Source organism: Cololabis saira, chromosome 8 (assembly GCF_033807715.1).
Source record: "Cololabis saira isolate AMF1-May2022 chromosome 8, fColSai1.1, whole genome shotgun sequence".
Taxonomy (NCBI): domain Eukaryota; kingdom Metazoa; phylum Chordata; class Actinopteri; order Beloniformes; family Belonidae; genus Cololabis; species Cololabis saira.
Window position 1 is genome coordinate 29,238,501 of NC_084594.1, and position 27,699 is coordinate 29,266,199.

At 43.7% G+C, this 27,699-nt stretch overlaps 1 protein-coding gene across 3 annotated transcripts in view; it reads right to left on the bottom strand.

The window, feature by feature from the left end:
* The window catches only part of srgap2 (SLIT-ROBO Rho GTPase activating protein 2), a 65,088-nt gene that overhangs the window by 25,499 nt on the left and 11,890 nt on the right, over window positions 1-27,699 (bottom strand). For 2 of the 3 annotated variants that reach the window (XM_061727641.1, XM_061727640.1), the window contains exon 2: window positions 6,348-6,540. In XM_061727641.1, the coding sequence (XP_061583625.1) occupies window positions 6,348-6,540 (193 nt within the window). Of the gene's footprint in view, window positions 1-6,347; window positions 6,541-8,060; window positions 8,172-27,699 lie in introns of those variants that run through there. The other variant, XM_061727642.1, reaches the window with a different exon arrangement.

Consider the following 27,699-nt stretch of genomic DNA (forward strand, 5'->3'; position numbering starts at 1 on the left):
GGATTTATTAATCACAATTGATGTTAAAAAAAGGAAAATCGGAAAACCGATTTTTCCTTTTTTGCAGCTGGCTGCATTACAGACAGAGCCCGTCTAGTCATCTTTGTTTGGTCAAGAAAATTGTAAATGTTGTCACTTTACTAAACTCAAGGAGGATTTACAGTATCTTTCAATTGCACTTCATTCCCAATAGGGACATTTGTTTGCTATTTTTCTTTAAAAATAAAGAATATTTGAAACAATTTATTCCATTGTCTTTTGTAGTTTTACCAAAAAAATCGAAATCGAAAATCAGGTTTTCAGAGAAAAAAAAAAAAAAAAATCAGGATTTTATTTTTGTCCAAAATCGCCCAGCCCTAGTAGAAACTGCACTGATTTCATTAGCTGCGTAACATTTCATTAATTTAGGGACATCTTTGTTTCAAATGGCTATAAACTGATCACAAAAAGGCGGTGAAGTGAAGTGGCGCACTTACACAACAATGTGACCACCTTCACCGGGTGTGAATGCAGCGTGATTGACTGCGTGTATGTGCGAGTGCGGCGTGAGTTATAGCTGATCCACGGATGATCTAGTGGGTAAAATGGATTATGAGTGAGTGTAAGTGGATGAAAGAAGACTTTTGTGTTGTTAAGAGTAGCTTTAGCCAGATTGAGAGGAAAGGGCTGCGAGGCATGTAGATCACACACACGCGCGCACAACGTACACACAACATACACGCACAGATGGACGGGTCAGGGTAAGTGCAGCATTGACCCGAGCACACACAACGTCAGACAGACAGAGAAGGTCTTTGATTTGACTGAGGGGCATGGATGGGGGTGGGGTGGGAAATACGTGTGTGTTTGTGATATGGACAGTGATGTGATAGGCTGGTACTGGCTGTCACAGGTCAAATAACTGTAATAACAATAAAAAAGCTCCTGTACAGGTGCCACACAGTCCGAAAACCAAAACTCTCGATGTGTCGTACTCTAAAAGTCCTGGTCATGTGGATTTGCCAAACATCTGTGCTCGTCACACTTTCACTTCCAACTTTCCCGGCCCGTCTGTGCGCTCCGCTCTCCAGCATGCGTGTCCTCTGAACTAGTTGCTCAAGACAAACACATGCATCCACTTCCTCCATTTTTATATATATTCCTTTTTAAGGAAGCTGCCGTCTGCTGCTTCACGTGACACGTGACCCTCAGCCGGCCGGTCACGGCCACAGCGGTGAAATAGGTTGAAGTAGCAGCTATCACAAGGCAGATGCTGAAATATCAGTGGGTGCCTGAAGGTCACGCGGTGGAGATGTTGCTCTTTATCATTTCGCAGACATTCTCTGAGGGTACGGTTAAACGGTCCAAAGACATTTCTGTCAACGTGTTCTTAAAAGCAGTTTTGACCTTGATGTAAAACGTCATGAAGTCAAGAAAAGACGGGGGGGTATGTAAGGTCTTTGGAAAACACAGCCAAGAGAATCACTGTGACAAATGCTGCATTTTCTGCAGTGAAAACTGAAGCTTTTAGTTTTTTTATTTTTCTAATTCAAGTGGAGAAAATATTATTTTTTTTTAACATTTTTTAATACTGGTTTGTATTTTTGGAGGCATGAATTAAATGTGAAAGCGTATGAATTTGGCAAATCTGCTTGGCAGGATTCAGCTTTGTTACCAACTTTTTACTTTTCTCACCAAATTCCGACACGAAATTTCAACTGGCTCAAGATCCGGACCGCTTTCTGGTCATGTAACCTAGATGATAAGACTTTCTTTGGAAAATGTGATCGTGCATTATGAACACAGAAATATTTAGGCCAGCGGTGGTCACACAGACCAATGACCAGGTTCCTGCAGACCACAAGCCGAGTAATATGTAGCTGTGTGGGTGATGACAAGGACTGCAGTGAAACTGGCCCAATATCTAGGTCAGTAGGTAGGAATGGAAAACCTGTGAGGGCTTTTCTGTGTGACCAATCAGCTCATCAGACTTGGGGTGCACACTCAGTGACTAACACACACACATACACACACACACAATACGGTTTAACCACATAACCCCTAACCACTGCTGCGTACAGTCTGCCAAATAGCACACATACCAGGGGTCTCCATGGGATCAACATATCCGCAGCGCTGATACCCCACATTGCTTGGGATGCATCAACGCCTGGATGTAAAGAAAAACAGGCAACCCTCTCTTTCTCTCCATCAATAACTCACTCACACACTCACACTCACACACACTTCTCAATTCAAATGAATGCAAAGATACCCACTTATAACTGGAAAATAGCTGAAATTCCAGCTCGACATGTGGACTGAGCAGCAGCAGATGTTGTTAAATACACAAGATACTGGAAAGGCAAAAAGAGAATGAGAAAGAGCAGGAAAAGAGATGAAAAACAAGCAATTGAACACTTCTAAGTTGGAGTATTGTATTTTTTTGACATCTTGATCGATCGTGGCGTGAGAACAGGCCTGCTGCAGTGGCAGAAGCAGCCGCGCCGCTTGGCTGCACACATTTATTCTCTATCCAGTGCCCTTCCCTTTTTCTGCAGCTCTCATTCCCTCCCCCAGTATGCAACTCGGGGGAAACACATGCTTTTGCAACTGTCTCAATATTGATCTGAGCTGGAGGGTGTGTGCATGTGGGTGTGTTGGGGTATGTACTCATGGTTGGAATTGGGTTTCGTTTAGAGGACTTATTGATCCCTTTTAGTCTGCGCCCGTGTGGGGGAGAGGCCACGAATGCGGGTTTCCCCCGCAGCACGCAAAATTGTTTTTGGAAGTTTTTGCAGGAGCGCCTGATAAATGAGACAAGGCAAGAACAGTGCACAAGGAAAAAAAAGAGGAAGGTGTCAGTTGAGGGGGTCAGCGCTAACAGGAAGTAGAAGTAAAAGGAGAAACAAGGTAAACAAAACATGGATAAAAAACCCCCGTCCATCTCAGAAATGTTGGTTATTTTGAAATATCCAGTTAAAAGCAGTCAAACTGCAACTTAGAGGGCTGACACCAATAAAGATAATGATCCTAATTATTCTCTCTGAGAGAAATTTACAACCAAGCTGTAAAGAAAACTCTAAAACATTCATGAGGTGTTGCTACTGCACAGTAAATGTATTGTGATTGTGTTGCGGGCAGCTGGGGCGTGAACTTGCATTACCTGGCCCGTGTCACAAGCATTCACCATCTTACTAGCACGCCTGTATCAAAGTGGCACAATAGAAACTAAATGATTACTGAAAGTAAACCATCTTCACTCAAGCAGTACTGATCTGCCCTGTTTCTTGATTATCATCCCATCACCGACTGCTGCAGAAAACGCCTCTAACACGCACATGCACTCCGCGTGCACACAGGCAAAATGGATCAATATGTCCTCTAAATGAAACCCAATATGCTAAAACGCAAAAGGAAAACCTTGTAAACTGATTATCATCACAGAGACACTTCTTTTTACCCAGGTTGGCTCAAGACACTCGTGGTGAGCCCAGCAACCTTAAACATTTGACTTTAATAAGCCTGTAGGAGAGGAATAACTCTTGGATCTGCTTCATCTGCACTGATGTCAGTCACTTTGTGAGTTACTTCTCAGCACAGACGTTGGACTTGAGTTTCTGTGTGGTCTGTCTGTTCATGTAACTTCGTTTTGCCTCATGTGCCAGCGCCAACTAATCAACCTTTCTAAATCAGCCTTCTATGCAGGCTAAAGCTGCACAAAATTAAAGATAAACAAGATTCCAATAACGTTTTGAATGCTTATCTGTCTACTTTTTACTTTGATTATTGCCGTTACTCTGGTTTACAGTGGTTCTGCAGTGTTTCAGAGATGTATAAAAAAAACAAAAACAAAGGATGAAGGTTTGTTTCGACATAAGGGGTCGCCGTGTTCAAAGCAACGCCATCTTTCTGGAGACTAAGTATTTACTAATGACCCGCAGCTGTCCCCAAACCATGATGAACTTAGTGCTGCTCTTGGTGTCTCCAGGGATGTTAAATGACAGATTTATGATACTGGAATAATGATTACGAAGACTTGGAGCCCTTTTAAAGCAGCATAATGACTATGAGCATATTTTCACAAACCTGTCTTGCATAAAACCAGTGTTCAAGCTTCTTTAAAAAAAAAAAAGTTAAATATATTTTTGTATGATTATCTTCTTTTCAAAAATGTACTCTTCTGATGATCATTGTTGATGTCTTCCCTCTTTGGCATTGTGTTAACTTCACTAACAAACTGCCAAAAACCTGTGCTTTTTTTCAGCGACTCTCACACTGGATACACTATATTTTGTGACCTAAAGTTATAAAGACACAAACTCTACTTTTGTTTGTTTCGCTGAAGTCTGAAGAAGTGTTGTTCGATGAGGCGGTCAGGTCGCCAGCCTCAGGAAACATTACAGCTGGAGATGGCAGTACAATTATCCAGCCTGCCCATCTGCATCTCCTCTCACAGCCTGACTAAAATCAACCTCTAAAATCTGCTCCTGTTCCTTCCTGCACCTGTGAGAGCCATTCAGACTTCATATAAGCTGCTCTTTTGTGATCTGTACAGAGCATCGGCCGTCACTACATAAACCTCCAAACCTTGTTTTTCAGGGGTATAAAGTGACAAAAACACTTTTTTTGTACCAACCTGAGACAGTTCAGTACATTACTGTTGTAGCAAACTGGCAGATTAGGGAAATCTATTTGAAATAATTTGACCACACGTGTATGTTTTGCAGATCAACCAGTCTGGATGTCGTGATGTGTGGGAGTAATTTATGGACCGTGTGCAAAGATGTATAACTAATCTGAAAAGAGGCACAGCCCACAGAAGCATTTTGTTAAGTTTAGGTTATTCTCATGCTCAGATCGCCCTCGAACCACAAAAACCAGTCAAGTGCCAGATATGACGTTGATGCCTCTTAGCGGGTTAAGTGGTTTCATATCGTAGCATCTCATGCTCTTAGCGTTTAACTCGGCTGCGGAGCTCCCTTGTCACCACCGATCACCTAAACCAGTAAATCTAGTGCATATTTCATCCTCATGGTGCTATTTGTAGATGAATCTGCAGTTTATGTCAGTGGGAGAATGAGCTGACATGTAGGCTTACGTCCAGTTATCTTGCTGTAGGATAAACTTCATCAGCAACAGCCTTAAACATGCATAGAACCATAAATTATGTTAATCGTCACTGCGTTAATAGTCGTTTTTGTTTTTTTGGGTCATATTTCTTCCGTTCATAAGCACTGATAGGTCTCATTAAGAGGACTGAATGACCGTAATGAACTAGACAGCGTACAGCTGGACCGAAACTGAACTCTCTCTGTTTCTTTTGCTCTGAGGACACTTTTGTTGTGAATCAGCACTTTATAAATAAACCCAATTGAATTACTTTAATAAATTTGATCATATACAATCACGCGTGAACCGCTCAAACCCAGTTCCTAAGTAATCAGCAGGAGGGAATGCTTTGAAGTGGAACGAGCTCACTTGGAAGTGGGCGGTCGAGCCTGGGACCGTCTCGTCTGGGGAAAGTGAAACTGCAAGAACAAAAAGCTCCATGTATCTACACGACGGAGAGCTGAGATGCAAAGAGGCAAAGCTTTCTAGCTAGAAAGTGACCTCTGCCTCGATTTATCTGCAGTAGCTCTGTTGCATTTGTGTGCGCCTGCGGTTTATGATTAGCTAGCACTTCAGTGGATCCTTCCCCACAGGGAAACAGACTGCTCTCTCTCAGAAGAGCTGCTGAAGCCAACAATTTCCAGGGTGCATTTTGAACGTATCCTGTATCGGTGATTAAGTGAATGAGGAATATATAGGCATGCGAGATAGAGAGAGAAACAGAGAAAGAGAAAGACCATGTTTGGTGAGAGAAAATCCCTGTTTGGGCAAAGCTCCATTTACAAAAAGACATCACAGAATAGTCAGAGCACAAAATCACCACCTGGCCATTTTTGGCAGACGTTACAGACTCTCTCTCTCTCTCACACACACGCACTTAAAGGCTTACAGGCCCTCACAGATGACTAAAAAGATCTTAATAATGAAATGGAGAAGCAATAAATCACATGCTGTTCCAGTGGATCAAAGTGGAAAGAAGTGAGTGATGCATGTCAAGACTGTACAGCCTAATTACAACACATGTCACCTCTCCTGTTTCATTTCCTGCCTCCGGCCGTTACTTCTCTTTTTGCTGGAAGGAAGTCACCAGTCTTCTGAAACACTGCGCTGCTCAAAAGGCTAAAGATGGAAACTGGCTAATGTCCATCTCACTTGGGTTTAAAGGGGAAGGACATCTGTTGCTTCCTGCACCGACGAGCCACATGCACGAGCATCCCTACGTTCTACCCCCCACAATCTGAGCAAGCGGCACGTACTTGAGTAGATGGTCCTTGGTGCTGCGCGTCTTCGTGAGGAACCTCTCGGTCAGCTTCTCCAGGTTACGGCTGTAGTCCATCTCAATTTCAGCCTTCTTCCTGAAGAAGTCCTGCAGGTCCTGAAGCAGCTGCACCCTCAGCTCGCACTGCTGGTCCAGACACTTGAGCTGCTCCACCAACTGGGCACGGATCTCTGGCAGGGCACAAGGGAGAAAGTAGATCAGTTGTTAGCCTTTTTCTGGTGGTTACAACCCAAATGTAATGAATGGAAAATAACACATTACAACCACAACAAGATGTTTGTTTTCCTGCACTCTTTAAATTAAGAGAAACAAATTATAATTTAAGAAGGCTGTGGGTCTTTGAAAGATGTCGTGTGAGGACTAATGTTAAATATAGATGTGTTTCATTTTTGGGAGTCAAATTATGGAATCAACTTAGTGATGAAGTGAAACTGTGTAAATCTCTGTTGAATTTTAAAAAAATATTGAAAAGTAAAATAATTAAGGATTACAATGCTAAATGATTGAAGTATAATTTGGTTAAGCAGAACAATTTAAAAGGGAAATTTCTCTTTTTGTTTCTTTTCATATTGCAGATAATCTGGGTTTTCTGTTGGAAAGTACAGGGTAGGCAAATATAAGCTTTGGCTTCAGCCTATTCCTTTTTCGGTTACAGAGTTTATTATTATTTTTTGTGTGAAACTGATGAGTGTAAACTTGTATGAAAGTGTTTTGTCATTTACACACACACACACACACACACACACACACACACACACACACACACACACACACACACACACACACACACACACACACACACACACACACACACACACACACACACACACACACACACACACACACACACACACACACACACACACACACACACACAGTTTGAATTGCAAATAATGTAATGTAACCGAAATAAACAATTCATTCATTCACTTGTGACATTAAAGACCTTTTTTCTCAGACAATTTGCAATCATTTGTACTACGAGGGAGCTAGATGCACACATTACTGTGGGCAATGCAGTGCCATCATTAAGATAACTGTCCCGACGGTGTGTAAGGATTGTGCTCCTCACAGCTGCTGTTGATGGCAGGATACCGCAGCAGAGCACCTGGAGCCCAGAGTCTTAGGGGAAGTCTATTTTTTCCCCCCACCAGTTTGTAAAGGACAGACTACTGAGTGAGAGTGTGCGTGTGTGTGTGTGTGTTTGTGCATCCTCAGTTACAGGCAAGCGTTCACGTGTGGGTGTGAGATCAGATATCATCTTTCACACATAGACATCTCCAGAGGCAACCATTTATTCTGGCTTATCACTTTTCATTTCCCCGCTCCCTCCTTCATGCTGCTCTCTGGCACGGCCTCAAATTAATAGATGCACTCACTGCAGACACACTCGGTAACTACATTCAATCACTGGCCACAGAAAGAAAAAGAAACCCTGGAGAGTCCTGCCCACTGCAGCTATGAGCAGCTATGAGCTACAGAGCAGGAAATGTTAAATGTTCATAGTAACACGTCCACACGTGTAACTTCAAGTGCACACAAAGACAAAAGTGGCACATGAACTAAAATCTGTGCAGACAGCTGACAGACCAATGCTGTCCTCTAGTAACATGCATCCTTTCATCATGAGTCGGGACACACAGGCGAACACACACTTCTCCAGCTCTTGGTTCTGTTACAGCTCTCCTACCTTTACAACGCAGGGTGTAGAGAAATCGGACGGTTTTCGCCTCCATCCTGGCATCGGCGCAGCACGATTTCCCTTCACTCCCACTCCCACTCGCAGCCAGACACACAGACACTCACGGGCGGGCAGAGCAGTCAGCCGCCCGTCAATCCGGCAGTGATGCTGCTTTTGTGTCAAAAAAGCTGAGAGCGCAGTTTCTCTTTTACCACAAAGAGAAGTGGGATATCTCCGTGGGTCGGTTACCGGCCCGCTCCTCCCACTTTCCTCATCGGCACAGACCTAAACATTGTGTCACTCGCCGGAGACGGTTCAGTCACTCTAGTAGAGTTTTGTGGCGTTGTGAAACCAAAGCACAAATAAATGTTTGCGTCCGAGTTAACAACCTGGTGTGAATATTTGCTTAGGAAACACATGTTATTGTCTCGTAGCCTGCTAATGTGCGTGTTTGTGTGCAATTTGCTCGTTGCGCAGTGCCGTCGATAATGGGGGAGTGAGTCACACACTTGCCTCTTCAAGCTGTGACACAAAACCTCGAAATGGTGGCCTTGTAATTAGCCCATCTAAGATAACAACACACCACACACACACGCACGCACGCACGCACGCACGCACGCACGCACGCACGCACGCACGCACGCACGCACGCACGCACGCACGCACGCACGCACGCAAAACACCCTGAAGGAAAACAAGCGCTCCCAGCCGCGGGGAGTGCGGGAAGGTGACAGAAAGCATATGGCAATCACTGTGGAGACAGCTGGAGCGGTGGAGGATATATCAAGAAAAAAGCGACAGAAGTCAAGTGTCATGCTCGTGTTAACAAAGCAGTCCTAATGTGGGGGATGTGGGGGTGGAGATGATACATGGATTCAATAAGTAGCTTATATCACCCCCCCTGGAACCCGTGGAGAGCCCCTTGCGGTCACGGGAAGACGGCAGCAGACCCTGAGCTCCCCACTCTCGCATCTACTGAACCTGCGTTCAAGTGAAAGATCCTGATGGGAGTAAAGACGGAAGGAGTTTTCATCGTTTCCCCCGTAGAAGCTTTTAGCACCAAGAGAAGAGTTTACATGAAAACCAGCACGGCCTCTCTCTCTCTCTCCAGTTTTGCCCCCTCTGTAATGGTCATCATCTTAAGCAAGCGCCCGGTGGGACACGAGCTGGAACACCAGTCCTCCACCCCCTCCAGACAGCCCGCTCACATTTTCCAGGCAGACGAGAGCAGGTCTTGTAATCGTGGCTCTGGGATTCTACTTTATCGATGTTCTCTTCTGCTTTCTGACTCAACCCCCTTTCCCTCCTGCCCGACTCTTCACCTTCTCTAAACCCTCTCCGGCTCTGAATCACCGGGCCTCATCCATGCACTTTTCACCGTGCTCGCCCAGTGCAGAGTCATCACAACCATGTGATAATTGCCAAATTGGGAACAGTTAATTGTCTCTGCAGTAATCTTAGGTATAAAAGCTCTGAATCTACCTTCAGAGGGTATAGGAGACCTTTATTCTGAGAGTCTGTTTTCAAGAGCTGTCAGTTTTATTGTTGTCATTGCACTTGTTGGTTTGCCTTTGCAAGTGTTGTTATGTGGAAAAGTGACATCACTATGTAAAATGAGACTGAGCACACTAACATGACTTAATTCTGCCCCCTAAGATAATCCAGTATTGATTTGTGTTCTTACTCCAAACCTAAGACGAGAAGGTCAAAACAGAGACGATCAGTACAGACAGAATAACTTAAATGTAATGCCACTGCCACAGTGGACGACGTCTGCTGTTCATTTCTGAAGCACACTCAGGCTCAAGGCAGTCCGTCTGGGTTGTATCAAATCCAAGTGGACTCAAACCCCGCTGCTGCATGCAAATATGTGGATGAATGATCAGAAAGACAGAAAAACCAGAAAAGGGAATAAATATGCTGGAAAAGGCAACCAGAACCAGTCACATGACACTCACAGAATCCCTCTTTGGCAGACATAACGTAAGGAGCTAAAAATAGTTTTCCTGCAACATTTCCTTTTGTAGCTCAGTTTAGCTTTGCAGCAAAATTCGCCCTCATCTTGTGGCGTGACAATTTCTGTGGAAGCCGCTCAGATGTGGCCTAGATACATTGCTCTGAGGACTCTTCCTTCAGTACCTGAAAACCCTACTGGCACATCTCTGTCATGCATGCATGCAGCAATGTGAGGTGGAGGTGAAGCCGTCGGTCTGAGCCGTTCCAATAGCAGCGACCCAGCTGGCTCCAGGAAGACCTGCTATATTATTATAATACCTTTGCAGACGCATCCAAACACATAGACACGCACATACATACCTCTGTGTGTTTGCTTGTGAAAAATGCTTGCTAGTTCCCCCGTGGACGAAGTTACAAGAACGACACAGCTGAAGAGACACATCTGCAAAACCCCTACAGAGATCTCTTTGAGACAAATTAAATAACTTTGTTATTATTCCGTTATGTGTGATACTGGTGTTAGCGGAGCTAATGATTATCATTTATTTAGTCCCTGACTTGTGCCATCATGTCATTATGGATTTAATTATTTTACTGACAAAACAAACCGGTTTCTGTAGACTGTGGATTCTGAACCGACAACCGTTTTTTGTGGTTTTTCCTGTCCAGTTATTGCAGCGATGTTGCAGGTACCAAGATCTCCGCTCGTCGGGCTGGAGTCCACGGAAAGCAGGTTGTAACACACCGGGATTATCCTTTAAACTCGTGCCTCTTGGTCGGGTGCAATTGCCCGCAAAATGTGCCGGGTAATCGTTAATCGCAGCAAGAACCTGCACGCACACGAGAAAGTACAACCGAACAGAGGATGTAGCTACAAGCAAGATACAATATTCCCCTTTCTTCTTCCTCGGCTGTGTGGTTTTGTGTGTGTGAGCACGCGTACGCAGCATGTTTATGCAGTGAGGCCTGGTCTTTGTTGCTCCAGGGGCTGATACTGCAGTACAGACTACAGAGGGATGGGAAAGGGGTGGGGGTGGGAGGGGGGGTAGCAGAAGGGGCTGGGAATGGTTTAGAGTTGTACCACTGTGAGCTCATGCTATTGTCCTCGGAAGAATGAAAGAAGTAGAAAGAAAAGGAGAGAAGAAACACAAAGTAGTGTAGAGGGTGAGTACGAGGGCAGTCACTGCGTCAGTGTGGATAATACGTCCATTCATCTCTGTACACACAGGAAGACGGGACGCAGAGACAGGAAGTCAGTCGGACCAGTCCGCTGCCAGCAGGGAGCACACGGGAGGGGGGCGGGGGGGTCGTACCAAAACAACTACAGGAAGCGTCTGTGTGTGCGCTCGAGCACACGTGTGTGTGTGTGTGTAAGACAGGATGAAACGCGATGGGGGTTTGGGCTGAGGTGTGTGTGTGTTCCTTCATATGAAAAGGCCTGAAGAAAAATTGGCGGGATTGGAGCTCAGCAGTATCCCCCTCTGAACCTGGAAACAGGCTGAAAGGAGCGAAACTGGGACGCGGCGCTGCAGGCTGAAGGGGGGCAACAGTACGTGGGTTTTGTTTAGCCGGGTAGATACTGAAGCCTCAGGTTGCAGGTAGTATTTCCTAATAAGACTTTTCAGCGGTGTGGAATCTATTAGTTCCAGACGTGTGCTCCGGTGCACGGACTCACACACGGCAGCGAAGAAGAGGGGAGCAGAGGAAAAGATAGAGTTACAGTACAGTAAGAGTCAAAGGGAAAACTATTGCAAGAATGGAAAGATTCCAACCAAAGTCTTTTCCTTGGGGCTGGACATTTCCTCCAAAAACAAACACACACACACACACACACACACTGGAACTTCTACTAGCATTTCCTTTCTCACCCGGAGCCTAAGGAAAAGCAGTGTCGTCTCAGGGATGCAACTTAACAAGCTTAGTGACTTGCAGAAATGGAAAACCCCGGTGAAGCCAGACCACTGCAAACGTGCTGTGCAACATAGAGAGCGCCACGGCAGCGAGACAGGAGAAAACGCTGCTCTGAGCTATACATGGACACGGATAGGTGATTAGAAAAACAGGAGACTTCAGGATGGAAAAAAAAAATGTATTGATGTCTTTCTGGAATAGATTTCACTTTAGACCCAGCCTCCTAATGAAGAACAGGATGTTGAGGGAGACATTCAGGACAACAACAAAGTAGCAATCAGGTCAACATTTCTCTAGAATAGACAGGTTAATGATCTTAGCCGTTTTGTCACAGGTAACCAAGTATCACCGACAATCAAAGGGGCTAACACTCAAGAATAAGGGTAAGACCATCTTAAAGAAACCTAGAGACACAAAATGAAGACGTTTCATCATCAAATTAAAGCTCTTTCAGTCATCAGAGGCGACAGATCGCTAAAATGACTCAATAAAAATGTGGAATGTATTAAGTCGTGCCATATTACTAAAGAAAACCTAACGTATCCCCGGCACAGCAACTATCAGTCCATGTGAGGGGAGGAGGCTGGGCGAGGGGAACGTGAAAAGGAGGTGACAAGGAGGGAGAGGGGGAGTTACCGTGGGGGTCAGGACTCAGTAGGGGTAAATTCCTCTGCACAACTCCGCGGCTCTCCGCTCAGTTCAAGAATTCATTAACCCTTTACCGGACAGGGGGATGCGTTATTCAAAGCTCAGGGACGGAGCATCAGAAAAGAGGTGTTATGAAAAGAGGTGCATTTCAATAATCTTAAGTTTTATCCCGATGGCTCTGTGGTCCATTGTCCGGGGCCTTGTGGGTTCTCGTCAGGGTTCAATGACCTGGGAGCAAGGGTCAGGGGTTAAAGGTCGCTAAGTAACTGACAGGGGATCAGTATCCCATGTCAACCAAGTGGTACAAAACACCTATAACAATACAACCGTCGGTTTCAGGTCTGAAAAAATAAAATCTGGTTTGTAGTGTCCCCTGCAACCATCCTCTTCCACCAGCCTTTTAACTCTTTCCAGAAGTAAACTCTACCTTTCTATCGCAAACCATTTACATTCTCTGCCAGCAGCAGCAACTCCTTATCAGCTGCCACGTGCTCGGATTCCTCCCGTACGGTGGCAGGGAGGGTTGCCGGGTTAGAGACTGGGGGCTGGGATTTCCATGCATAATGAAAAACTCTGCTTATCAAAAGTTAACAAGCTCTTCTTCGCCCATTTTACAGCCACTGGCTGCTCTACTAACCCAGTCTAGCAAGGGTGTCGGGGGAGGGGTTTGTCTTGTCTAGAAGTTGGTGGTTTCGATGAAAGAAAGGTGAAATAAGACATGGGTTGCCACTAATGTAGTCTCTAAATCTGCATTTTATCGTCTGTTAAAAGATACACCAGCAGGCACATATATAGCGCCTCAAAACCGTATGCTGGAAATGTCTGCAGAAACAGGATATGCAGGAGGAGGTAGGTATTTTGCACTTATAGACGTCTTATAGTCACTTTTTAAGTAGGAATGTGTAGAGTACTGAATAGTAAGTGTTTTACCAGCAGTCACGTAGTACATTTTTGCCAAATAAAACAACTTGAATTTCACAGCAGTTCAAGCAAGGGCCTTTTTTTTGTAAGAGTCATTTATTTTGTCATGTGATTTTCTTTATTTTAGAACATCTGTGTGGCATCTCCGTATGAACCACGCGGTCCGTTTAACCGTCTGATGGAAAAGCGAAGCGACGTACAAATTTGCTCATCCAGCTATTACTATTAGTTTGATCCCTAATTAGATCTGCAAGTTTCAGATTCAACTAAGACAATTAGTAAGTCAGTATAATTCAGTGTGACACATATTTCATTATAATTTTTCTTTAAACAGCCTTCTTGAAAAGGATGGACTTTTGGCCTCTGAGGCTAACTCGTGTGTCTGTGCTTAGATCAGACTCAGGGGTACCATCCACCTGGTGTCACCTCTATTTCCTGTCTCCGCTGGACACAGCCATCTGGGCCTCAGTCTGTTCCAACAGACTTCAGCTCTGCTGTTGTTAAACACACATACACACACACACAAGCTCAGGGATACAAACCATGACTGTGTAGTGATCCATGCCATCTGCCTGAGGACGAATGGCTGCATGTCAGACAAACACCCTCTCACACACACAGACACACACATATATTTTAGACCATCCTGGGGCAACGGGACTAAGAGGAGAGGATATATTGAGCTGAGGTGTCCCACTCTGAGTATATGTCTGCACTCTTTCTAGTATTTTAGAATGGCCAGCACATAACGACCCCCGTTAAGCTGATTAACAGCCAGCCAGGGGATTTGACTAATCCACAACAGGACCATGCGAAGAAGCCCACTGATTGTGTGTCTGTCTGCACGTCTAGTCTGCCGGATGGTGTGTGTAGTCAAGTTACATCAGCATCAACAGTCCTGGAGAGCACCGAGCATCACGAGAATCCCCAGACGACTCGGCAGCGTTGGCTTGCTGTGCAGACACATCATCAGTTGGTTCAAGGTTCACTCTCGTCTATACTAAAAGGATTGTGTACTAGGAATGGGCGATATTTTACCGTTCACGATGTACCGTCAAAAAAATTCGTCACAATAAGAATTTGTCATCTCGCGGTAAAAATGATAAATTCCTGTTGATGATGTTTTTGTGTAAAACTGATTTTTGGAAGGAAGGAAGGAAGGAAGGAGAGAGCAGGAGGAAAGAAGGAAGGGAGAAAACAAGGAAAGGAGGATGGAAGAAAGAAAGAAAGAAAGAAAGAAAGAAAGAAAGCAAAGAAGGGGAAAAAAGAAGGAAGGAAAGAAAGGGGAGAAGGAAGGGAGAAAACAAGGAAAGGAGGAAGGGAGGGAGAAAAGAGGAAGGAAAGAAAGAAAGAAAGAAAGAAAGAAAGAAAGAAAGAAGGAAGGAAGAGAGAAAAGAGGACAGGAAGAAGGAAGGAGAGAGCAGGAGGAAAGAAGGAAGGAAAGAAAGGGGAGAAGGAAGGGAGAAAACAAGGAAAGGAGGAAGGAAATGAGCCTGAAAGAAAGAAAGAAAGAAAGAAAGAAAGAAAGAAAGAAAGAAAGAAAGAAAGAAAGAAAGACGGGAATTCCCGTTGATGACGTTTTTGTGTAACAAACATGGCGGATCTGAGAGCGAGATAGATTTGAAGTTGAAAAGGTGGAGTTGAATTGGTATTTTTTTATCGTTATCGGGATAAATGCCAGAAATTATCGTGATACATTTTTTAGTCCATACCGCCCATCCCTATTGTGTACCCAAGTCCACACATGTCTTAGAGAAGAAGGAACACAAGGAACTGCAGAATTACCCGGGTGGAAGGAGGAGATAAAGAAGACAGCAGTGATGCTGATAATAGTTGGAGCACTTGGAGCCGTGTCCTCCAGGCTGGGAGAGTGGCTCCAGCCGATCCTGGCAACAGCATCAGAGGTCTCGGCCCAGACGAGCGCAGCCCTGGGTACCATATTGGTGACTACTTACTTCCACGCACCATCATACCATGCAGTTTTTTTGCTGCCCTAAAAGTCAGCTATAAATTTAGGCGATAGTGGAGAAGGAGACGTGTTTTCGAGACACTACATTGAGAAGCAGTAGCATTGGTTTTGTTGGGCAGAGCTGTTGGCAGTATGGATTTTCTTTTAGCTGGAAAATCCTACCAGGAAAACTGCATCATGGTCATTATGCAAGTCGGCAATTTCTTGTGGTGGCACATATGTTGCTAAAAATAACCCGAGCAATCCTGTTAAGCACTGAAGGAGCCATCATGTGAAAAAGCACATGTTTAATAAGCCAAATGGAAATCAAAAAATGAACCACAGCACCAAATTCTGGAGTTTGCTTTTTAGAAAGAGAGAAATTTCTCAAAGAAAAAGATTTGATTCATGGAACAACAGCATCCATACTCTTATTTTGGTTGATTTTTGGTTGATTATTGTTCACATGTTCAGCTGCTAGTGACAGGATGGGACGTTGTGGGCAAACTGGAGAAGGTGCCGACAGCCCTATTGGAAAACCAAAAACCTAATCCAAAACTGATTTTTACAATCAAATACAATCCAAATATTTTTTGCTGACAACCTTCACATAAAAAGTCATCCTTTATAAATTCTATCCTTGTAAATCACTGGTCAATGCTGGTGTTTTACAGGGGCCTCGAGGGCTTTGCAGGCATGCACACGTGCACGTAAAAGTCCCACTAAGGGAAGTATCAGTGCTTTGAAGCCTAACAAAAGCGTGTGACCTAACAGCAGTCCATGACAGTCATTGTCCCACAGCAAACTGTAAACACACCCACACTGTATCAGCAGAAAAAAAGACTGGGATTTATATGTATATGTCTTTACGCTAAAAATTCTTATTGTAGGATTCCAGCGTCAGTAACAGGCGGAAAATGGTTGTAGGAAAATGGCAGACATACAAATAGAGAATGAAGTGAGAGCAGCGGGTGGGCAGGGACACGTGAGTTAAAAGCGGTATCTGCTGATGACTGCTGATCTTTATCTGAATGCCAGTGGAAGGCGGCGAGGCCAGGGAGAGAGAGCAAAGGGGTATGTTCCATCAGACAAAGGGTGAGAATCAGAAGAGCAGTCAATACCATGAGATACTATCATCCACCTCGAGGTCACGTCGTCTCCGTCCTGAGACATTTTGTCGGACTGAAAAGGGGATGACATATAGCAGAGGTGCAAGGGGCGTAGGGTGCATGCAGATGAAATCCCCTGTAATGCACCGTCTCGGAGAGGGACTGCAAGTCTGCAGCCGTGTGTTCTCATGCTGTGACAACCGCTTCTCTGGGAACAGTAAAGATAACTGAGCAAATGCAGAACTGTATTACTGCTGAAATGATTGCATCAATCGTTGTGTCACAAAGCATACACAGCTTCTGGGTTTTGGCCCTGTTTTTGTAATAATAAAAATTTGGTGTCTTATGCCATTGGTCAGTTATCTGAGGTTGTTTTTATCTTATTTTAATAATCCAGTAAGGACCAGAATCTCTCTCTCTTTTTTTTTTTTTAGGTATTTATTATTATATGGAAATAGAAATAACAATATTAATATAATATAATATTAATTTGTCTTTAACAATTTCTACATAATACACCTTTGTATCATTGTGAATACACTGGGTAAGCTTAATCTTTTTGTAATTGTATAAAACTTGTTTTTTTGTTCATTATAGGGGCAGAGGTCTCATAAATTCATGTATCAAATATGTGCCGGTATTAAATTATTTCCTGATATATACAATGAAAGAGGATGTACTGGTAGACTGGTATTTTTCCACCCACATTTACATTGTTGTAAAACTATTGTTTTGAGTAAAAATGGTTATTTCTATATCATCTCTGAAAATTTGTGATGGCCTTTTTTTCTGTTTTCACATCTATCTTTGCATTAAGAATCCACCGAGACACTAAGAAGCTATGTACTGAGAAGGTATACGGCATGTAATAAGCGTAGTATGAGGTCACACATGCACCTCATTATTACTCAGCATTGTGTCAGTCAGTGAGGTAAAGCCTCACTTCCTCTCCTTTGTCTTCGCCTCAACCCACCGCTCCGAAGGTGCAACTTACTCATTCTCATGCTGGCTACGTGGAAGTGTGCATGTGTACGATGGGGGAGTGCTCTTACACTGCAAAGACGTCCACAGAGACACCAGTGCGGCCTAAGGTTGGCTGCGATGACAGGTTGGCCGATGAAATATGGTGGCCATTTCAAGCAGACGGCAGTTTGTCACAATAACCCTTTCAGAACAGCCAAACCCATCTCAACAGTCCTGTGTCAGCAGTGAACAATGGTCTGGATACGTACATTATCATTTCTGGTCTTGGGTAGGGAGAAACACACACACACACACACAATAATCTTGGGCGGTACAAAGCCCGGGATGCAGCTACGGTTCTCAGTCAAGCCTGCTATACACCTCACGTCCAATTTCTCTTAAAATCGCTCTGTTTGAATTTGGCTAACTCAGCAGAGGTTTCTGTCGTCCTTTACCAGGAGAGATTTTTAAAATGGTAAAAGATAAATGTTCTTGCTTTTGTACATTAGGGAATTTAAGTTTAAAAACAAAGAGCACAAATAAAATGCACTATTAATTTGTCGATAGCTTGTGGCACCTGAAGACGATGTGTGTAGCCTTACCTCATCATCAGTGAGAGTAACCAAAGATACTTTTTACAGACAGCTAATAAACACAGTTGTTGTGCAGCTTTAGTTTGTATACTTTAATGCTGAAGCCTACTGCTCTAGTCTTGCTCACTTTTTCATTTTAAAATACCGAAACAGTGAGAGATCTGGTCACAGTACAGTACAAGGAGGGAGTTTCCTGCCTGCAGCTCTTCACACGGGGACTTCTGAAATGTCCTGATATTCGTTAAGCCCCCATGTGATTAAAAGAAATGATGCTTGTTGTAATGGGAAATGAGAAGTCGAGTTAATATTCACTGTTTTGGGTTCAAACGAATTTCTGTTCCTCTGTACACAAACCAAGACATAATAAGAAAGACAGGAAGTGAAATGGTTTCCAACTGACTTAATATGACAGCGGGAAAGATTATGCCAATTATCCTGTGAGCTGGTTGGACAAACTCACTCATTAAATAACATCTTTCTAATTAAAACTCCTGTACAACCTCTATATTCATATCATTATGTGATTGTGAAAATAAAGCAATTATTCAAAATGCCATTGCTGAGCATCCGAAGATGCTCACTGAGGCGAATGTGGTACAGCTGGATAGGTGGACACAGTTTTTGGAAAAAGTCATTTAAATGTGGTCATTTCTGAAGAACCTGATGCACTTGAGTCAGACGGGCAGGTGTGGGATTTAGTTTATATTCAGCGAGTAACTTGGATATTTCAGTCTAAATTAAACTTTCTGCTGCAGAGCGAATCAGGATCCGTTTGAGCGGACTGACGACATGCCAGTGACGCCATGCACTCAGAAAAACCTCGGAAAAATATTCACAGTATTGAATGGGAACTGATCAAAAAGGCCGCCGCCTGTAAGTATCCCAGAGATCTGATGGGGAGCATACTTGGAGGACAGGTTGAAACCACTGCCATCTGGGAAATGTCAACCTGTGGATGCTCTGACACGTAATAAAACGCAACCTCTCAGCTTCTCAAAAACACAAACAGTGTGATGTGTTCCTCCGCCACACATACTTTCCTTCTTAAAAAGCTCAACTTATCGCCCACACGTTGATCTCAGCTCAGCTCAAATGTCACCATCCCAAAGATCACAACAAGCACCTTCCCAGTCTAGCAGCCTTTGTTTACACTCAGAAAGGCTCCGGTACCATTTTAGGACATTTCCTCAATTGTACCGCACATCTCATTTACCCATCAAGCATAGAAGAAACATGGTTTTCTTTGTCGTTTATAGAGCTTTAAAAATCACGACCAAAGAATCACAGGCTGCTAATCCTCGTTTTTGGCCCCTGACAGACCTTCAGACTTGGGTGAATAATTCAAACTGTACTCTTTTATTCATATATCATTTTCTCAACACCACAATCACAGCCACACAACCCAGAAACACTGCAGATGCTGGCTGGAACCCTGGCTACGTGATTAAATATACATTTTAAACTTTAAAAGGCTTGGGTTCATTTTTACATGAAAGAGCAAAACTTTTGTTGAATTGTGCACAAGTGACTGAGCATTAGAGACGATGAAGTGTCAGACCAAAATGTTGCAACCTTGACGAGAGACTATGAATTTGAGCAGATTTCAAAGTGCCCTGTGTTCAGCTGCGTAGATGACACTGAGTTGGGCTCTTTCTTACTTCCCTCTATATTGCTGCCACTCTTTTACATATAATGCTGATAAGACCAAATACACTATCATTCAGGGAGCTCCAATTACCAATAGAATTGCCTAAAACCAAAGTATTGCAAAGATAAACCTGTAATGGAAACGCAAATGTCGCAAAAACCATGAGGTGGTTTTCTTTTAAACTTGTCAATAGTCAAGATTAGCGAAAATGTGTGGATGGAAACACCCTTTTTTTGCATTTGTACGTATCCGGAATCACTGGACGTTATGTAGTTGGTCATATGACCAGGTCATGTAACCATTTGAAATATCATATGCTGCCTTCGTCTTTTGTTGACTATTTTCTCAACGGTGGTGGCAGCAGTCGCAATGATTCAATCTGTCCAAAACTAAAAGATGCTTTCGTTCATCTGCTTGGAAGTTAAGATGATCTTCTTCTTTGTTATGAAGAGAATTCTCACAGGATATCAAGGGAGAGTTCCGGTTTTAAGACAGAGTCTTGCGGGACGACATTTCAGAAGAATTACACTCATTGGCAAAACAGTCTAATTGAAACACAGCGGTACCTCATCGCAATTTCAGAGTTGTCGCTTTTGTTTTGAGGAAAAGCGTAATGGAAATCCATCTATCCTAAAACAGTTATTATGGAGACGTTTGTAGCCATATCAGGCGTCCTCAGACGCTACCTGTCCACTCTACTGTCTGGACTCACCACCACCATTGTTCAATGCATATGTAAAAAGATAACTCATGTGTAGATTCCAGTCCTGTGGATAAGTCATACCGGTCAAGTCATTTTCTCAGCCTTTCTGACCTTTGACACAATGCAAGTCTGTTGTTTGGTCAGTGGGCTTCAAATACATGACAGAAAACAAAGCTATCTGTACTCAGGAACAGGCAGGCATGATACCAAGAGAGCATGTCTCCCTTGGAGCAGAGTGGGACAAGAGGTCGATGACCCCTACACAGTGCGCATATTCTATTTTTTGTGTGATGTTATGCGTGTTTGTCCAAGACAGGACATGTAGGAATCAGTGCAACACAATAGAGTAGTGCAGTGTGGGTGGCCACACCCTTTCCTCCTACCCAAAGGCTTCTCTCTGGGCCCCTCAGAACCAAAGACATAAAAAGAAAGGCGCAGAGGTGGGGCGAGAAAGGGAGCGGACACACCAGAAATTAAAGAGAAAAAAAAAACTGTGGGGGCATAGTAATGATGTCGGAGCAGAAGTGAGTTGAAGTGGGGAAAGGCTGTGCTTTGTGTTCCACTGTGCTCTACAATCTGTAGTTAAATTATTGATGCTGCTTTTGAGCTTATGGGTAAGAATAGGGAGCACTTTCGTGCGCTCCCATGCAGCACTGTCACAATAATATCTAGTTATCATCCCTTGTTGCAGGACGCCTAGGAGTCGTGAGCAGATCCCAGGAGAAAGTGTGTGGCTGCAAGTTAAGTGAAGAGGTCAAGAGTCACAGCAGAGGAGATGGACACAAGGTACACGAGACGAGTCAGAGGGTCATTAGTGTTGCTTTTGGCCTGATAACTCTCCCCTGTTTGAAAGGCTACAAAGAGACATTTTCTTGCTTTCTTCTTCCTAGCTCGTGTATCTGTCTCTTCTTTCTTATCTGCAGAGGAAGCCTGTTTGATCCAGCAATGTCCTGCTGTTTCGACTCTCCAGCTCCCAGCCATCAAGCGTGCACGTCTTGCTCACTCACTGGAGAGGAGAACTCCCTTTTCCTTACTCCTTCACAGCAAAAAAAAGGAGACTCTCCCTCCCATCCTTGTTAGAAATCAGACACATTCTCCCTCTTGCACCAGAAACAACAAAATTATTCATGAATTCGAAATGACCTCAATGCAGTAGAAGCTGCGCTGAGGACAGCTGTGCTGTGTGCATATGGACCACGTAGAATGTGAGCTATGTCAGCGATGTATTTCATTCAGAGCACAGTGGCCATCATTGTCATCTCCAGCGAATCAGGACACAATGGAGAGGGATACAGCCAGGGACCTGACTCACACATACTGTAAGCCTTCCTGGCTGCGTTTGGTAACAAAAGCAGCTGAAAACAATGGGTAGTAAGTGTCAATGTGTTCCGTGGCTTCACAATAGCTGGGGATGGTTTTATTTTGTGAAATAAAACCATCCCGGCCAGTGCAGTTATTTTTAGTTTGACTGATTTGATTTCGGGATGTTTGAGTTTCTCTTCTTTCTATCTTAAAAAGGAGGAAAGTCTGATATGTGTGAGTGGGAGTTTGGTTGTGTCATCCCGCAAACAGACGCAATCCTTTCCTTTTTTTCATGTTTTAAACTCGCCTGAAGTAAAAAAAAAAAAAAGCTGGTGACTTTTCCGGGGATTTGTTTTTTCAGTGACGTAAATTTACAATAGCGCATGGGACGAAAAGTCAACTCAAATAAGCCAACTGCTGCCACTGTCAGTCAGGTTGTGAGGCTTCAGCGGCGCTTGTCTCTACCTGACGTGAGCCATGCATGAGCAGGCACCGTGGGAACATATTGGTATTAAATTTGATTATTAAATGTTGATTCTAATCACTCCATGCAAGCCACAGAAGTGAGTGCTGTAGCTCTGATCGCATCTTCTTGACATCTTTTCGACCCCAAAGTTCCTCCCTTGTTGCTAACTGGTGTTTTATAATAAGTTAATAATCTTGCACATTAATGTTGTTAATATCCCCAAATCTCATTTGCGCCAGAGTGAACAGCAGTCAGTATTTAGAAAAGATGTTCAGCAAGGCAATGAGCGTTTATGAACACTGACAGGTTTTTGCAACGGCGTTGTCTATGACCAATGGAAATGCCTGTCAGCTGTTGGAGGGTCCTAAAATTTAACCAGCCACAGTACCAACATCTGTATTAAATCAGACTGACAAAAGCAGAGAAGGTCGCAGCATTTATGAAATTTGTTGATAGAAAAGCTCTTTAAATTGCATTTGTGGATGCGATGATAAAAGCGTCGACTGTCAGTGGTTTACAGAAGAGTTTTTGTCCATGTAGCAATACACCGAACAGTGCTGCTGCAGGGCTCAAAGGGTTTTCAGGCTGGTTAGTTGTACAGAACCTCCAATTTACTTTGCAGTTTTACATTAAGACACATGACTCCTAACCCATTTTCACACATTCACTGCAGTCCAGAAATGTTCTTGAGATGTTCCAGAGGGATGGCATGTGAGGACGCAGTATTCACTCTGGACCTCTTTAGGAGATTTTCCACTCGTTCCTGGAATAAAACAACATGAAGAGCACCAGGTGGGACCAAACGAATGTAGCAGCTATTGTTCTGGAGCATTTCCTGCCTCTGCCTCTCTGATGCTCATTTACCTTGAACAACCCTTTGTCTTTACTACAGCCCCATTGATTTTTTTTTTCTGTGTATGTATATTAATAAAAAGGACTTAAAAAAAACTCACCTTGGGCCATTTTCAATCAAATTGTTCACTAACCATTAGAACCGTCATGTACAGTTCACCTGATTTTTGAAATGAGCTCTTTATAAACGTGTTTGTATTATTAGCAGCAGAAACTGTTCTTTATTGGAGTTTCCGGGAGTCACATGGAACCATGGGCGCACATACTGGACATGATGCAGAAAACGCAATGGATGACGACATGCAGTCATGAGCCGAGTAAGACGGTATAACACAACACTGTTGGTTGCATGGTTTATCTCATACAGGAGCACAACGACGACAAATTGCTTACGGTACATTCTTGCTCAGCCCTATTGAATCCACCGTTCAGAACTGGGAAATTCTGTCCAGCGCATTCCTCGGAGGAAACACCACCACCGCATGACAAGAGCCCCACTCACGCTTCGTCACTTAGCCTGCTGCCTCCCACTGCAACCTTTAACGCACGGACAATGCCTGTGTGTATGTGCAACTGTGTCATGGGCTGCAACCTTTAACATGCAACACTGCCCCCAAACAGAGAGGAATCACAGAGAAAGGAGTGAGAAAGAGACAAGATTCTCGGAAAAAAAAAAAAAAAAAGAGTGATGGGGTCACAAGAACATGCTTGTGTCAAACAGCTATGCAACAAACGTGATGAAGTGATTGATGGGAAGGGTCTTTGTGTTAAAGCACATCCCCCTCTCAATGCTTTCTTCTTCTCTTTGTCAAAATATTCAGCAGCTGAACACTCAGGACTTGTCTTTGCTCATTTCCAAGAAGAACCTATTTGTCTCCACTTTCAGCTAATCAATGGTCCAGGCAGAACTCTACTTCCTTCCTGTAGACATTAAGTAGGGTACAGCATGTGAACACTCTGAGTCCAGTACCGTGTGGGCCACTGAACAACAGGAATGAATGTGTGTGTGTGTGTGTGTGCGCGCGCATGTATGAAGAGTGCGACGTTCACATTTCCACTCTGTTAGAAGCACATGGACTGCGGTGGAATGTGTGGAGGGGAGGAGGGGAGCAGAGGGAGGGTAAGGGGATGGGCGAAGGCAGTAATCTGAGAGGGGTATCCCACAGTGCAGGCGGGCTCATACTCTTTACACACCACTGTGGGTTCAGTGCACAAGGAAAAGTACACTGATGGAGAAGATCCCTCCATCAATTACAAGCCTGCATGGAGGAATTCATCAGTCCCCGTTAGGGTCCCGACCATTTGTGCTTGTTGAACTTTTTTTTTTTTTTTACACTTGACACTGAATCACAAAGATACTCTGTGTTCTGAACAGCGCTCACCAATACCATCTGACTGGCATTATCTTCCTTTGTACACATTTTTTAGTTGCACAACTGCAGTTTGCAAACATGCCTGGGACTGTGCTCCATGCGATAGGAGATCTTGCTGCCAACTTTAAACCTTTCTGCTTAAGACTGCCAGCACAAGTAGAAGCAGCTCTGTTAGTATTCCCATACAGATCTTATGTTATACTAAAAGAGCATGTCGGTACAACCAAAAGCAACACGGACAGAAGCTTCTTTTACACATTTTGCATTAACTTATGCAGAGAGGCTCCTGAGAGCTTTAAATGGATACCATTAGATGATGGATGAAACTACCACGACAGAGCTACAGGGCCCTCATTTTTCAATACTCTTAAACAAACACCACAATGTTGCCCAGCAACCAACAAAATACAGCCGTCACCACCAAAATCCACACACATTTTCCAGGTTTAGTTCTACATATTGTCGGAATGATCGGCATGTTTTATGAAATTGATGCAAACTAGGGTCTTTAATGCATGTTACAAAGTCCATAGAGATATGCAGTATTACATGGTGAATCTGCACCAAGCAGTTGTTACTGGGGCCATTTGAGGGGGTCAGATACCCAGCAAAGTGAAAGATTTGTCATTGTGCAGGTTAGAATACCATACCTACAAATACCATTAATGATGTGTAAAACAGTGTGGTTGCTAGGTTACCACGCTGTTTATTATATAAATTTCTGCTAAATACTTTTTTAAAAAAGTCACACATCTTAAATTATTTAGATTACCAAAAGTGAGAACAGAAAATAAATCAGTGAATAAAATATTTACCTTTGGAGGCATGTTGGCTCAGATATACCGAATCAACAGGTTTCCAGCACGATGTCAACAAAACCTGAGCATCTGTCGCTCAGCATTTATCATTCACAGCAGAGTTTAAATACAAGTGTAGAACTGGGATTATCCTCATTACAATAAACTATGGTGGCAACAATATTGTGCTCTTCAAACTTCAGCTGACGAGAGATTTGGTAAACTGCGTGAGCACAACAAAGATCCACCCAGTCCCTTTTTCTTTTGCATATGACAGCTTTAATTTGCAGCCTGAAGACACACTTTGGCAGGAGAAGCATATGAGCCTGCACTTCACACCATTCTCCCCCTGGCCATGCCTCAGTTAGAGGCACATCAAGAGACCCGGGGAGTTAACAGGTTCCTGCAGTGAGGTAAATATCGGGCCTCAGGTATGTGCTTCTGCCTCCAGCTTCTGTCAGTTTGAGCACACACAGCACGCTGCAGGTAAACCACATTTTCTGGGTGGATTCATCCATACCAGGCATGGCGCCGTGCAGCAGTGGCATGCTAGCTCAAAAGAAATACATAACTGCATTAAGGAATGCAATGTATGCTCATACAGCCACGCCCTCTGTGTGCATTGTGGGACACTCGAGTGCATTCATGATTAACTTTGGAGATTTCAACCACATATATGAACCACATTTCTCACTTAAAGTGCATTAATAAATTGACCCAGTTGTTTGGGTTTTTCCAAAATATTTTCCCAAGTAATTTCCACAGCAACAACATAATTCCCCTTTTCAATATCTTTTGAACGTGTTGTTTGAGCACACTCAGAAAACTCCCAGAATCAGTGAACCTCTTGTCCACAAGAAACGTCTTCTTTCCCATTTCACCCCCTGCACCTTCCATCTTGCAAGTTCAAGGCAGAATAAGATGGCTCAGGATCATCTTTGGGACAATGTTGAAGCCAAAGTGACACGGGATCCTTGGTCAAATGAACATAGGTTTTTCCATAGACACACTGTAAAGTGAGTGTTATTTAAAAGAAGTGTGATAAGAGAAACTCTACAAATAAATGTTGCCCCATGCAAGGAGGTGGTCTCTGCTTCTTGGGTGTCCTATTTAGTAGGGGAAACAGTTCAGTCACTCGTCTATGCAACTCTGCTTCAAGGGAAAGGGACTCTCCATAACCGATGGGTGGGAGTCACCCCAAGAAATGAGAGCTTGCGATTCATCTGTTAACCAAACCCAGACAACGGACCTATTTTTTGAACGCAAGCCGGGTGTGTGGTTATGACAGAGTCTTAAAACTGATTACATCAACCAGCATATTAGGGTGAGTTTATCTCCTCATCTTCGTTGCTGCTCCTAAATAAAGCGCTGGCAGTCACTTCAATGTCCGCAGTGAAAACACTGTACATGCATGAGTGTAGAGTTAATACACCAGGTCCGAGCGCAAGGTCATTAGATAGCAGGAGGTTGGAGGAGGAAAAGAAAGGAAGAGTCTTTTCAACATCAGAGGACAGGGGATGCTCCTCGTCGGAAAGTGTGTCATGTTTTTTCAATAATCAGACGGTAAATTTGAAGCGCATGTGTGTTGACCGTGGGAAAAAGAACTGCAGCCCTCCCACGTAAAAAGTGGATTTGAAGTAAAGAGGTAGAAGTCGGCCCCTTTTAAAAATCAGCCTCTAAGCCTGCGTGAAATACTGGGGGGAAAACAGGAGAAGCCTCACTTGTGTAACTCTGATGCTGGGAACAACCAAAATAGAAGTGGTGCATCCACATAGCAACGAGGGGGGAGAACATGGTGTTCTCGAACCTCGTTTATATAGAAGAAAGGAGAAAGCAGGAAGCTGAGAGTGTGTGTGAATGATGCAGATTTAGCTGAGAAGAAGTGATGAATGGCTTCATTAAAACAGCATTAGAAGAGGTGTGAACCTGAACACAGAGCACCAGTGTGCTGTGACTGCTCTGTTCCAGCACAGGAGAACCCGTCACAAGACGGAAATGCTCCCCCTTTGTATCAGCAGGACACGTACACCCTTCTGCTAATTGTTTATCGAGTTTAAAAAGGCCATCAGAGATATCATGTGTAAGATATCAGTGTTGTTTTCAGAAAACCGCAGCAGCATCTCATATCGGCCTATCCTCAAACGGCACCTTGCAATGTCTCACACACTTACATGCTTGAGGGGGAGAGGGAACCGCAATAACACCACCAAAAAAGAAAGCAATAAAAAGAAGGAATGAAAAAGAAGAAGAGCAGCAGAGATCCAAAGCAAGAAAGAGAATAAACGTGAAAAGGCCACCGTCTGAATGTGTACGCGAGTGCTAACCTGATTAACCGAAGCCTACAGGGGAAGTAAATCTACATTATTCTTTCCCATTTCCCGTCTACTCCTCACAAACCCAGAAAAAAATGGGGGCAATTCAGTAACCGTAGCAACCAACTGTGCCTACGTGCTGGGAG